At 43.2% G+C, this 15,056-nt stretch overlaps 1 protein-coding gene across 1 annotated transcript in view; it reads left to right on the top strand.

The window, feature by feature from the left end:
• Positions 1–15,056, top strand: part of DTD1 (D-aminoacyl-tRNA deacylase 1) — a 28,745-nt gene that overhangs the window by 12,579 nt on the left and 1,110 nt on the right. The window contains exons 4-5 of the mRNA XM_080408889.1: positions 1,681–1,778; positions 13,615–13,791. Coding sequence (XP_080265015.1) covers positions 1,681–1,778; positions 13,615–13,770 — 254 coding nt within the window. The 3' untranslated portion in view covers positions 13,771–13,791. The remainder of the gene's footprint in view (positions 1–1,680; positions 1,779–13,614; positions 13,792–15,056) is intronic.

Below are 15,056 nucleotides of genomic sequence, written 5' to 3'. Positions count from 1 at the left end.
GTCTGAGGAGTGCAGCTGGTGAAACTGTGCAGCTTTTTATTCAGTAAATCCCATTCCTTTTCATAGAATTACTTCCCTGAATCGTGTTCTTGCCCCCTCCCATTGGCATTTGTGTTGCTGTAACTCTTCGGTGATGGGTCCAGGAAGCTTTTCCTTGGCTGCTGGACCACTGGCAGCAGAGCGTTGTGCAGTGCTGTAGCTTTTGGCTTTGCCAGAGCTTGTATCTCTAGCTCCTGGGGTGGCTTGTGGCATACAGCCTTTGAGAACGCAGTTGGGCACTAAATCTGTTGTGTTATGGCCCAGACGTGTTGGACAGGCCTGAAAATGCTTTTTCTTACTTTTTCTTTTAAGCAATATCAGGCTTCTGTCTGACTTACAGGATGAGATGGGGAAAGACCAAAAACTCTTGGAGAGCTCTTTGTCCCAGTAACACCTTTGTGAAAAATCAGGACAGTGTGGTGTGACCTCCGGTCACTCAGGGACATCATACGTTGCCATGGAAAGCTGCTGTGTAGCTATACAGAGTCTCATGTAAATATTCCCAGTGGGTGGTTGCTCCACTGAAGCTTGAGCCTACTTCTTTCAGCATGTTCTTGCTGGTTGGAAGTGGTTCTGGTTGCGTTGCCTTCCCAACGAGACTCTTCCAGTCTCTGGATAACTGCTGGCTGCTTGCTGCAGTACACCTTTTTCTGTTCCGTGCATTTGTATTGATGTAGTAGTGTCTGATCTTGTTGCTGTCCCTACAGGAAGGTCTAGAAAGGCTGCTCAGGTGTGCAGGACAAGGAGAAGAGAGAAAGTGGTAGTGAGCAGTCACGTAGGTGCAGCCAGTGGTGGGGTGAGTTTGAAGGGTAGAAAGCTGGACTAGAAAAAATGGAGCAAGGAAGTCTGCAGAAAGTAAAGTGAGATGTGAGGAGAAGACAGCATGCAAAGGGGTGGCTGCTGTAGACTAGACAGGATAAAAGTGTCATGGGTCTGTTGTGATGGAAGCTTCTCAAATGCTTACCAAAAATGTGGTCTGTGCCTCAGCTGGTGTGCTAATAAATGCCACTGATGACAAATGACATAGACATTTCTGATTTCAGGAGTGTATTCCTGTGAAGTAGGCAGGATTGAGGGAGTAGACAGTCTTTTTTTTCTGCCCTTTTTGCCAGACTGTCAAAGAATGGTCTAGGTTGCAAACAGGAATGTAGAAATTGCCGTGGCAGATTGGGACTGGGCTGTACACCAGTGTCCCCAGCTCTAGAGTATCCAATGTCAAGTGATTCTGAGCAGGCTTCGGGTCTTTTTATCTTTTGCTATATATAAGATTTCTTCAAAATGGCAACTGGTTAGCTGGACTGGATCCCTAGCCTTAGCTGTTACATCCTTTAAAGTTTCGTCTCCTGCCTGTGAGAACTATCCCACTTACCCAGAACTGTGAGCACCTTGGTTATCTGTAGCCTTGGTTTGTTTTGTGGATGTTTCTGTACTTGGCCAAGTGTTTATCATCTCTGAATGTCAGACCATGTAGCTGCGTGCACATATATTGTGTTTTTCTTAGTAGCTTTCTGCAGTTTGTTCGTTGGCTGTCGTTTTATCTGTTTGTTTTTTTTTTTCTCTTTAGTAGCACATTTGGTAAAGATTTTGGTATGTGTTAGCTTTCCAAGAGCCCTCAGCACTTCTTGTCTCTTCCCTTTTCAGATGGCAAGTTTGGTGCCTACATGCAGGTACACATCCAGAATGACGGTCCTGTAACAATAGAATTGGAGTCCCCAGCTGCCACTGTTGACCCTAAACAGGTAAGTGACCGAGAAGGGCTGTCCGGAAAGGGTTGATGTATAGGCTGTGCTTTCTCTGTGGATTTGTAGCATTCCCGTTAGGAAGCAGAATAGCTTTCCTTAGGTATGATGACCTTGTGCTTCCTGTGCGGCCTTGGGAATGTTAAATAACTGCAGTGTTTTCTTCAGTTCCCTGACCTGTTGATAGCTGCTTGCTGTCCTGGTAAAGGTCATGTGTGTGTAATGCAGACCAGCTTTTTACAGTTTATTCTTGCTCATCATTGAAGCTGCTGTTTAGTTATGACTCATTAACTATGTTTTTAATGTGTCTGGACACCCCCTTTTTTCTAGTGAAGTTTCTTGACATTTAGGAGGTTTTGTGTGTGGGTGGCTGGATGGAACTGGAGAGCTGCCTTTGTCAGAAATGAAAATACAAATTTAAGTCCTGAATTTAAGTCTGGAGTGGAGAGGAGAGCTAGTTCTGCTGAGGCACAGCATGAGCTATGCTGAAAACCAAATGCAGCGATGAGGTTTTCTCATCCTCTGAACACAAGTGACCAACTTTTCCAGGCTGAAGGAGAAGGGAGAGGGATTGTTACTACCAGCTGTGCTTCAGCAAGGCCATGCTACCCTATTTATATAACCACTTAACCTTGTTAAAATGATTGCAGTTTGTAAGAAGGGCATGAGGGAAGAACCAAGAGACTGCAAACCTGTTAATGTAACCTCGGTACCTGGAAAAAGTACAGAGGAGATTATACTGGGTGCTATTGAAAAGCATTTAAAGGACAATGCAGTCATCAGGCACAGTCAGGGTGGGTTCACAAAGGGAAAGTCCTTTCTAATTTGATGCCCTTCTACAATAAGGTCATGTGCCTAGTGGATGAAAGGAAGGTGGTGGATTTAGTTTTTGTGGATTTTAGTAAGGCTTTTGATACTGTCCCTCACAGCATCCTTCTTGACAAGTCCTCCAGCTGTGAGATGAGCAGGTGCACGGTGCACTGGGTGAAGAACTGGCTGAATGGCAGCGCTCAAAGGGTTGTGGTGAATGGGGCTACATCTGGCTGCAGGCTGGTCACAGCAGTGTTCCTCAGGGCTTAATTCTGGGGCCAGTTCTGTTCAGTATTTTTACCAGTGATCTGGATGCAGGAGTTAAATGTACTGTTAAGTTTGCTGGTGATATCAAACTGGGAGGTGCTGTTGACTCCTTGAAGGACAAGTGGCCTTGCAGGGGGATGTAGATAGATTGGAGTGTTGGACGATCATCAGTGGCATGAAATTTAACTAGACCAAATGCCAGATTCTGCACCTGGGACAGAGCAGTGCTGGACACAAGTATAGACTGGGAGAGGAGTAGCTGGAGAGCAGCCCTGCGGAAAGGGATCTGCGGGTGCTGGTTGACAGCAGGATCGATACAAGCCAGCAGTGTGCCCTGGCAGCTGAGAAGGCAAACTGCATCCTGGGGTGCATCACACACGGTGTAACCAGCTGGTCGGAAGAGGTGACTTCCCACGTTAGTTAGTGTGGTGCAGCCTCACCTCAAGTACTGAGTGCAATTCTTGCCCGCAACTTAAGGAGGATGTTAAGGTACTTGAATGTGTCCAGAGAACAAAGCCAGTGAAAGGGCTGGAAGGAATGTCCTCTGAGGAGCGGTTAAGAAGTCTGGCTTTGTTGCAGAGGAGGCGGCTGAGGAGCACCCTCGTTACCCTCTACAGCTTCCTGAGGAGGGGAGGTGGAGAGGGAGGTGCTGAGCTCTTCTGCTGGGATCCAGCGAGAGGGCACATGACGATGGTTCAAAGCTGCGTCAGGAGAGATGCAGACTTGGCATAAGGAAACATTTCTGTACTGAGCAGGGGGTCAGGCTTCCAGGAGGGGTGGTCAGCGCCCCAAGCCTGTCAGTATTTAAGAGGCATTCGGGAAATGCCCTTGATAACGCGCTGTAACTCTTGGTGAGCCCTGAAGTGCTCAGGCAGTTGGATTAGATGATTGTTGTAGGTCCCTTCCAACTGGAACTGAACTATTCTATTCTTTTCAGTATTCCTAGCTGCAGTTTGTCTCATGTGCAGTGGTGCTACCAAATTACGTGACCAGTTGACCAGCAAGATAGAGTGACTTTGCTGATAGGGTCTGTCCTTGAGTTGCCATCTGACCATCACTCTTCTGGATTAAATATCAGTCATTTGGGTTTTTCAGCCACCCGTGTATACCTGCTCTTTTAATGCCTGATTGTCAGTTCTGTGATAACTGTGGTGCAACTGGTGGCTGTAATTGGTGGGAGTTATGCATCTCCTGGGAGTTCTGTGTATCTCAAAATAACCATACTAAAGGTGTACTGGAGCCTACTGGGAAAGGAGCTTGGGAAAGCCTAAAGAAGCAGCTCTTGTTGCCTTAAATAGTTAAAGTATCTTGGTTTGGAGTTGTTCTCGTTTTACCTCCAAATTCTGTTCTGTATCCTTTTTGTGATGTTTTAGCCCCTGAAAGAAATACACCTGGTCCTGGTCTGTCTTTCTGTACCCTCACAGCTTTAGCACAAAGGTTTCTCAGCCCAAACCATGCATAATTAGCAGCAGCAGCTCTGTCTTTCAAGTGAGAGCTGTTTGCAGATGTGAGCACTCACATCCCGGCTTGGAGGAATTGAGCTGCTGCCTGATCAGCCTGCAGAATAGTCTGCTGGGTGGCAGAGGAACGAGGGCTCTGATGTCCCCTTCGAGCTGTTCGCCAGCCCTCAGGAGGGTTATGGCCCGCTGTTTTCAGGTGCCGTGTTTATGGTATAGACTTGTTAAGCCCGAGGTTTAGTTGTGGTACTTGTGGCCATATTGACCCTCTGCTTTTGCCACTCCAGCTCTTTGTGGGATAGGAGAGGAGATGTTCCCTCCGTGCCACCAAGCAGTGTTTGCTGCACAGATTCTCCGTGCTCTCACATGGCTGTCTCAGGCGCGGGTGGCCAGGTCCTTTGTGTAGCAGCATTTGTTGTAGCCCGCAGTTGAGGGCGTTACTGGCAAGGTGGAGGGCAGCTCTGTGGCTTGTTGCCTGTGACAGTGTCTTGGGCAAAACTGGCGACCAGTCTTTTTTGTCCAAGCAGCCAGTGGGAGCAAGGGGTGGGTGATTCACTGAAGGATGGCATGGGCTGGTTTCTGACTGGAATTGAGAGCACTGAGAGAGCTTTTACCTGTGCTGTCCTGTGTGTAGGTGTAAAATAACCTGAGAGGAATCACCGGGGCATGCAGGATTCTGCAAGGTTCCGTCTCTTTCCTGGGGAATGTTGGCTTGTTTAAGGATTTTGTCCTCACAGTTCGAGGCTGCCTACTTTTCCCATCTGACTGTACCTTCCTAGGGGCCACAACACGGGCTGAAGACTGGGAAGGATGCTGGTTTTTAAACTTTCTCTGGCACAAGATCTTTGTTTAATGTGAATGTCTCATTCTGCTTTAGTCTGGCCTGCTAATTGCCTTCCTTTCCTCCTTAAACCTCATCTCATCAGCAAAGATGAGGCTTCTCATGCAGGATGTGCTTAGAGCATTGTCATTTATCCTAAGCTAAGGTTACACCAAGTATCTTCTCACTGGGTTGGTGCCTGGACCCTATGAAAAGGACAGAGTCCTTGCATGGGCTGAGTGGGCACCAGACAGTCTGTGTATAAGAATAAGAATAATGTTAGGTTTACTTGCCTCCCTGATGCGATGTGTTGTCCACACACATTTCCTGAGCCACCCAGAGTTCCAGCTCATTGCAAGTCCTGTTGTGGCGGATTCTTGTTTGTCACAGAAATGGATGGGCTCTTAGAGTGACACAGACACTGATAAAGCAATCCAGCCGTTGCGCTTTGGATGCACAAAGAATTTAATCTATGCCATGTTTCAAAGAACCCCATTTACTTGAAAACTAGCAGTTTTTTTAACTGTTACTGGATAGCTTTTCTAGCTCATATTGAGACCTTAACACACACAGTCAGAGGCACTGGCTGTTTCTGATGCTCTTAAGCATCCTTTCCTGATACTGTTTGACATGTGTGCCATCATCTCTGACCCATCATACAAGACATGTGGTGGGGAAGAACCAATTTAAATTTGTCATTCTCTTTCCTCTCCCCTGCCTGTTGCATTTTTTTTTCTTGCTGTCATACAGTCTGTCGATTTGCTCGTAGCTTGGAAACTAAGGTTGTGTGTTTTTTGTTTTGCTTTCTGCTTCAACAAGAAGAGATATGTAAAACATCCTGCAGTGTTTAGTATGGTGTTATCAGAAAGAGATTAGACAAATAATTGCTGATGAATAGTTGTTCTGTATCATTGCATGTGACAGTGAAGTACCTCTTTTTTTTTTTTTTTTTTAAAGTGGTTGTAATTGGTAATCTGATCTTTATAATTCCTTAGCAATGTAGTGAGTAAAAGTACATTAATCCAAATGTATTTTTATATCGCTTGTGCTGGAAAGGTATAAATGAATCAATTACAGAATTAATTAAAAAATTTAAAACCTGTCTTCCTCATACAACAGATATTGTGTGTGTATATATATATAAAAACCATGTATGGGTATATATATATTAAGAGAATATTGCAGCTGTTTGTGAAACCCTATTAAACAGGGGAAGCTCCTACAGTTCAATTTGTTGTAAACTGTTCGGTTCCATTGTGGTCTGATTAAGTAATAAGCGAGTGATTTGAAAGTATGAAGTAAATCAGAAGATTCTTTCGCCAGCAATATTTAGTGATTGCTGGGCCTTTTCTGAAGATGAGATGTTTTTTTGAATTTTAGGCATGTAAGTGGAATAATAGAAACATTAAAAATAGTTGGCATTTTGGCATTTAATTGAGCTCTTGAAGCACCTTTTTGGTAAATCTGATGTACAAGAAATTTTGCTTGAAAGGCAAAGTAAAGCCACAGATCTAGAAACCTGGTAAGAAATGTGGAAAAAAAAAAAAGGCATAAAATGGGAGAAGATCAATATACGCATGCAGTGATTCTGATCTGAGTTCAATAATATTATAGTATTGATATTAACTATGCTTCCTAAATAGTCTTTGAGAGTGGGGGTTGATCAGGGGATTTCTCTTCGCTCTTGGCTATGATGCAAAAAACAAAAGGATTTTTCCTAATGTTCTAGTACAAAACACAAGCATTGTAGTTTCCAGCCTTAACTGGTGAGGTGATTTTGGGTATTTCCTTTGAACTTACATGCATCTCTTTGGAAGTACAGAGGCCATTGATAAGAGTGTAGCAAATTTCTGTGCTGTTTTGATGAAGTTTGTTGTAATCATCGCGGGGATTAGGTTAGCTATGCCCAGAATGATTTGTATGTCTGCCTGGGGAAGACTAGGGAGAGGTACTTTGTATTTTTTTTATAGGAATTTGTAGCTGGAAGAAGCAGCCAGATGGAAATGGAGCAGGAAGAGGTTTTAGAGTGTGCCTGAGGAGGTGACATGGTGACAACTCAAAAAGAGTCCACTGAACTTTGAAAACATTATGAATAATTGCGGAATTCAGATTGGAAACACTCTGTGCATTTTTATGTCTTCTGCTAGGGCAGGGGCATGGCCGTTTCACTGTTTAATTCACATGTTCTAATCAGGTGCTGAACTGATCTCTGCGGACAGTTTGTTCCATTACTGTTCAGAAGGAAATAAACTACATTGTATTTTAAACCGTATTTTGGAACTGGATATTGTAGTGGAAGGAATAAGAGGAGTGAAAGCGTTGAAGTAGCTCTTTGTTACTGACCCTGCCTGTAGCAGTACAGTAAAGCAGCATGTGCGCGCTTGGTTGAGACGAGGAATAAATAGTAATGTGGTGCCCCTTGGAAACGTCAGTTTTAAATGACAGAGACATCTCAAGACTAACATTTAAGTAACATACATTTTTAAGTGGCAGGAGGGTCTTCATAGAAAATCCATTAAATGAATTCCACCTAAATATTCTATTATTTATGCCTTAAAGTATTTCTCATAACAGTGTAGCCAAAAGTGATTTCTCTGCTGAGTGCAGAGAACCCCGCAATCTAGTATTTTAACTTTTCTATCATTTTTCAGTTAGAATATTATAATATAATGTAGCTGAAGGCATTTTCAGTTCCCCAAGTACAGTGTTGCTTCAGCTTGCATTTTCATTTTAGGGAGGGATGGGTACTATCTTGGAATTAGGTGATCAGTAGCACAGTCTTGACATGGCTGGTGATAAGTATTTTATTTTAATCTATGGTAAATGACAGTACGGTGAAGGGCTTCCATCTGCAGAATGTTTTTTTCCCCATTGTCTTTGAATTTTTTTTTTGTCACCTGGTTTTTCTTCCTTCCCATGCAAATGTATGCACTGCTGTGAGAAATAGACTACGCTCCTCGACACCATCACCTGACATTTTTTCTAGGTGCTGTGTTGCCAGCTTTGATGTTTCTCTCCTTCCAGTTGCACTGGTTTTGTGCTTTGAAGAAACAAATCCATAACCTGTGAGTTCCTTTTCTTATACTGAAAGTTTTGGGGAGGAAAATAAACCAAAGGGGACTCAGCTGGTTATCTGCATCACTGGTGATGAAGAGTCCTTGGGGAAGATGAGGAGGGAAGCCATGCAGCTGATACTGCTCAGCTAGGGAATTCTTCCAAGACCCTGGGTGGCCAGTTAGGCAAGGCTAACTGGTGGAAGGCTGGTAGCACTTCTCTTGCCTCAGGCTTTGGGCCCATGTAGTGTAACTTCATTGTGTGCTGCTGACATATCTTCTAGGACAGAATAAAGTATGTAATTCCCTGCATGAGCTGCCTGTTGGCCAAAAAGGATTGTGCCCTCTTCTCAAAGAGAAAAAAGCTCCTGATAACACTGCGATCGTAACTCTAAGGTATGGATATATGGAAAGGAAAAGGAAAAAGTCAGATGATCTGCCATCTCCTTAACGGGTTGTGAAGACTATGCTTCTGTCACGACCTTGCCATTGATTTATTTTTGCAGTAAACCTCTGATAATCATTTTAGCTCAGTGCTGTCATTAGCTTAGCTGCTGTATTTGTGACACCCTATGGCAATTCGAAGGATTGGTCCCTTCCTGAAATGTAACCTGGCCTTAAAGGTGCTGTGATTTTTTTTCTTTTTTTCTCTTGGATTTGAAGTCGTAGTAGCTTGCCAAACCCACTAGTGAAATTTAAAAGATACATCTGCAGACCTTGTCATTATTTGAGGTTCCAGAAACATGAACACTGCTGCTGATTTTGCAGCAGACTGCAAACAAAATAATTCTTTTGCTGGTGTCATTTGCTTCTTGCTGGTGTTACTCATGGCTATTCTAAAAGGAAAAGCTGTCTCTAGAGGAGCAAACAACCTCTGTGTACACATTGATCACAGGGAAGGAGGAAAACACTGGCTATGTTCCTTGTTATTCAAGAAGGAAGAACTTCAAGGAAGGCTGACACTAAGGCATTTCTGGATGTGGGAAATTAACTCCAGCAAAACAAATGACCTGCAGAATTATAAACGTTTTCAAGTGAAGGGCTTGGTGTGCCAGTTGGTTTGCATATTTTTGCTACAGCAAATTGATTGCAAAAGTGTTGTGGTGTAGTATCACAGCTGATGTAACAGCAGACATTTCTGGTTTGGTGAAGGCTTTTCACAGTGCAGCCTAGCTTGCCACTGTAATTGTTCAGATTTTAGAATTTCACGTCTGTGGTGCACTATGAAATTGCACCAGGCTAGAATTTGTCAGAGAAGTTGTCAAACCAAATGTAAATGTTGACCTTTTTCAAAACTCTTACTGTGTTGGTCAGTCTGTTGGGGATAAAGCAGTGTCCACGTCGTTGGAGATTATTAATTTATCGGTAGTGTCTCAGCAATGTAAAATATCTGCATTACAGCAGGAGAAAAGAATAGTTACCTTCTGTGGAGTGAGGACTCTTGCCTGTTTGTGCGTGGTCACAAGGGAGGTGGCCTTAAACACTTGAGATGTTTCAAGACTTTTCTGGCTTATTTCATGCTTCAGGAATTCAGCAGTCGGGTCAGACCTGGTATTGATCCTCAAAGCACTGGTTTTGATGGCTGGCAAGGGACCATAAAGGATGACTTCTGAATAGCCGATCAGTCTGTGGGCTTTGGTCTTAGCCAAAGTTGTAACACAAAGTGATTCCAGGGTGCTGTGGTTTGAGATAAAAGGATTGGCATGTACAGGTTTGTTGTTTTCCCTGTGAGTTTTCAGCCTCAGTTATTCCTGTTGTGTCTATAGTTAATGGTGTCTTAATGATTTGGTGGGCACTGATTGGAGTCCCGTGCACAGATTTTTGCCTAGGCGCAGCATGTCGTAGCTTAACACGTAGGATGCCTGGTCTTGTGTTAATTAATGTGATTACAGCTGCGCAAGCACTGAAATAACAGCTCCATGCCGCTTACCAGCCCAGCGTTACATCTTAGGCGTACACTGCGCGTCTGCTGTGAGACACTGCTGCTTCTGCTGTAAGGTGCCCGCACTGTGAATCCTTAGGAGCCATCCAAGGTGTCTCAGAAAAGCAGGAATTTTGGTTTATGGATATGAAGCTGTCACGCATCTTCCACATGGGTGCACCATCTCCACAGCTAGCCAGCAAACACCGTAAGGCAGCAGTCACAAACAGCTCATGGCATTTGTGCAGGTGAGACAGTGACTATGGAACACACTCTGTGCTTGTACGGAAAGCATTAGAGGTATGTTTCATTGAACCAGACTTGGGTGTCTGAAGTTTTAATCACTGTAATACCATAAAGTTAACTGTTGTTACTTTTTCAACTCACTGGCAGGTCTTTTGTGGTGGAGTGTATACCTGTAACGTGTCCATTTGTATTACTCAACACCTTAGAAGCACAGAAATGGAAAAATTCAGAGATGTGTAATTCTTTTGTTGCCTGAGTGATAACCATGAGACTGTATATTCTGAGTACAAAGAAATATATTTTAATCTTTGTATCTGACCTTTGGTTTATAGGCTGATCATGGTGTATGAACAGATTGGAGAGTGTGTATGTCTGTGTTTATGTCCACAGGTACACACACAGACTTATCTGTTTCAGTATTGTTTGAGTTTTAGGTGGATGAAACAGTTCATAAATGAACATTAGCTTTTATTTGTTATAATTTAAAAAGAAAGTAAATCCTGTTCATATGAGATATGGATTAACACAGTTTATGAAATTACCTACTCACCTCATCTAAATGAACTTGTGTCATTTTTGAGCTGGGTGAATGCTGCTGTCAGATCATGCCAACCAGGGAGTTGGTCTAAATATTCCAAGGTTATTCCTGCTCCTGTTTTTTCTCCATCTGTTAGAGGTGTCAGCCTCTGAGGAAGAGACGTAGTTGAGTAGTCATGAGTAGAGCTTTGTGTCTGCTACAGAGCTAGGTGTGATGATGGATTTGCATTTACCTCTGTATATCTGCTGTTTTGTTTGCCCTCTGTACTGTGTTGTTCTCAAACTAATTAGTTGCAGAATTAGGTTACTTATGAGGTCCTTTGTAGATAAGTATGTAATAACTTTGGAGACCATCAGTTGCATGCTGTTTATTCTAGGATATGAATGCTACTCCTATTTCATAGAGAATATGGCCCCTTGTACATCAGACTATATGTACATTTATAGATATATCTATAAAACTGTGTATATAAATATATATACTTCAGAAGTCTTAGCGAGAATGCTGTTTGCCCCCAAGACCCATGTTGGAGAAGGGCCAGTGTAGGCATGTTTGAAATGGTGATGTGACGTGCTATTATATATTGAGCCATTTCTGCCTCTATATGTAAATTATGTATGAACAAATATACATTATGCATGTGGATTCTGTACTGCATAACACAAGGTTCACAGCAGGACTACACTACTGTTTTTCACGTTTTGAAAACCCAGAATTAGCTTTATTTGGTTAGCTTACAGCCTTCTCAAAGGCTAAGGTAACTCCATTTAAACCGTTGGTGTTATGTGTCTTGGGCTTTTTCTTCTTTCAAGTAGTAAGAAACACTAGTGAGAGAAGAGAGGGTACCGTGTCGCTCAGTAATCACATTATTTACAGAAACAATGAAGTTTCATGGTATTAAAAGTTACAGAACTATGGGGTAACGGAGACTTTTTTTTTTGGCATCGTTATTGTCGAAAAGGGTCGCTGCTAGGAGCTGTGGTGCTGCGGCAAAGCGAGGGGTATGGGCTGGAACATGTGACTTTGGCTTGGTGTTGCGGGTGCTTGGCTGGGGGTTACTTTGCAGTTACTGACTGCTGGGTTGAGGGCTGGTGAGGAATGATGAGTATGTGCTACCTGCTCACATGGTTATTGAGGTGTGTACAAATCTGTATCTTGAAACTTTGAACTGCAGGTCTCTGCAGCCCGCAGCTAATGCGGTGTGCCTTCCCTCTTTGGTACAGTTTTGGACCGTGAAGATCATTGAAGCCCCAGTTCTGCTTTCGGTGGCTGGATGATCCCAATACCATTTGCAAAAATAAAACCCAACTAGATATAGACCATGGGAGTACCATTAACGAAGGCTGAGTACCTTTAATACTGAGGGCTTACAAACTTTTGTTTCCCTTCCTGCAGATGCACTCACTTTCTTGATCACCTTTAACATTCTGTGTGTACAGACTTGTTGGCAGAAGAGGAGTGTGCATGATAGCAGATACATGACTTAAAATACTGCCTGTATCATTTCCAACATGTTTGTTGCATCTGTGTGTGTGGCTTGAGGACTGGATCACGCTAGACATGTCATACTCTGTCATTTCACACAGTAAAAATATTTTTTTTTTTTTAAATAGCCAGCTAGGAATGTTCTGTGTTGGGCTAGAAGTCCGTGTGTGCAGGTGTTCAAAGAGGGTGGATGTATGTGGGATAAGGTACAAGGGGATGCTGTGCATCCTCCCAAGGCTCTGCAGTCTGCACTCCTAGCTTTTCTTGATGTAGAGCTCAGGTTTACATCTTTGTATACATCTTCCATGAGCCTATCTAATTCATAATCAACACACGTAATCTAGCTTATTTTATCTATGAAGATTTCACCTCAGAAGAGATCTTTTGGCCATGAAATTACGATTTATGACTAGTATGCTTTATCTCCTGGAAATTGTGGAAGCAGTAGAGAAAATCAGTAGATTATCCAAATGGATAAACCGCACAGAGTGTAGTGATTTAAGTAGCTATCAATATGTAATGTCCCCAAAACTAACTGCAACCTGCTTCTCTGAAAAATGGGAAAGAGATGTAGAAGTGACAGCTGTGTGCAACTCCATCTGACTCCTGGTAGCATTGAAAGCATTTCTGCTGAGAGGTGGCAAGGCAGTGTTAGCTGAGGGGTTTTTCCAAGCTGACTTGAAATGATTATTCTGTCTCCTCGGTGGTGCTAAGGCTTATATATATATATATATATATATATATATTTATATTTCTCTGGATAAAGAATGAAACAAATTTATTGTTGTGTGCTGTATGGCTGAACTGGGGATACACCTGTTGTCAGCACCTTCGAAACTACAAAACTGTCAATTAAGACCCAAAACAGGAGTTTGGTGGAATCCAGCTCCCCCTTTTGGTCCTTGTGTTTTATTCTTTTCCACATTTGCAGGTCACACAGGGTGGAGAAGGAACCCTGGAAAGCTGAGGGTAGTCCTTTGAACAAGTGCGCTTTTATACTTGGGGTGATTGTATTTGCATATGATGATAATTCACTGTCTTCTCCAAATTTCTGAAAATCTAAGCCTTGGGCTTTCTTTTTTCTTTTCTGTTTTCTTGATATGTGTATTGACGTTGTGAATCTGAGTTGCAATTTTTGTACAAATGCTCACATTTGTTTTTTAAGAAATAGTGTTCTGAAATAACTTCATTCCATGAAGTGTTCTCTCGCTCTTGAAGTATTTCTTACTTTGTGAATAGCTGACAAAACTGGAAAAACAGCAACAAAGAAAAGAGAAGACCAGAACCAAGGTGCCCTCTGAGTCAAGTAGAGAAAGAAATGCCCCCCGTAACAAGGATGACCCCAGCGCAAGCAGTGGAGCCGAAGGAGATGTGTCTTCGGAAAGAGAGCCGTAGCTCATCCAAAGCAGGCTTCAGGTTTGACTTCTCCACTCCTCTGTACAGCTGTGTGTCCCCCTGCTTGGCAGCCTCTAACCCCGGGTGCTTTGCTGGAGCAGCACATGCAGAGGGTTGCATTAGAAGTGCCAAAAGGTGAAATTCCGATAATGTTGGTGGTGGGTGACATCCGCTCCTGTCTGCAGGCGGCACGTTAGAACGCAGAAGTGGGTGAAAACCTCATCCCAGCGGTGTGCTTGGCTGGCGGGGTGCGTCTGTCAGCCTGGCCCAGCCACCGATGTTTGCAGGCTAACTCAGGAAATCTAAAAATTTGGTCTGGTAGCACAGCACAGCAGTGACTTAACTCGGAGTCCTGCTTTGCGTTCTTCAGAGCGGAGCTACGTGGTTGTCTTTCCCTCTCTGTTGTAACCTAGCAGGCAGGTCACTCCGGAGCAGCCCCCACCATTTGTGATACCCAATAACACACAGTCCCCAGCGGTGGAAGTGGAAAACATTTCGGAACTTGGGGACTTCCTGTCATGGTTCCTGCCCCCTCCCTCCTCAGTTGGTTCTGTCCCAGGATGGCTTGATAACAGGCCATCTTAGGTACCTTCACCATCTGATGAGAACGTTAGGCCAGGCACTGAGAGCCAGACTTGCTGCTTGAATTCCGTATGAGAACTGGGATTTTCTCTCCCTTCAGGCATTTGACTTGCAGGATATGCCTGGACGCGAGTGAATGGAATTAGACTGAACTTAGACCCTAATCCTTTGTCATATCTACGTATGTAGATACGTATTTATCATACTCTTCCCATCGGTTTTAAGTCTTCAGAACAGAGCTTTCATTGCCCACCCTGCCCCAAAAAGCTACATTGCTGATTTTGAACTTTCAAACATGTCAGGCTCTCAGGAAAGTATTATTTCCCTCATCTGCACACCGAAGCCCTGAGCTGGCTATGTAGTTCAATTATTAATGGCTGTGCAAAGTTAAGGTCTACCCTTTATTTTCCCATCCCTAAAATTCAGTCTGGCTTGTGATTTATACAATTCAATAGCATGCATTGCTCAGAAAATTAGGTGGTTTTTTTTTTTTAGTAAGTTCATGGATTTCCCTGGTGGTCAGACACTGGGGGATGATTTCTGTTTTATAGAAGTTTGTATTATATAAATGAATTTGTATAAGGCATCAAATAGATTTCTGGAAATGTGCTGGGTTTTTTTTTAATTGACCTGGAAAAGGTATCAAAGAAACTTTCAAGTTCAGAGGCTTTTTTCCCCTGGCCTCATGAAGAGTAGCTTCAAGA

The sequence above is a fragment of the Falco punctatus genome, assembly GCF_963210335.1.
Source record: "Falco punctatus genome assembly, chromosome: 12".
Taxonomy (NCBI): Eukaryota; Metazoa; Chordata; class Aves; order Falconiformes; family Falconidae; genus Falco; species Falco punctatus.
The sequence above is the reverse complement of the archived record's forward strand: the minus strand, read 5'-3'. Positions and strand labels throughout refer to the sequence as shown.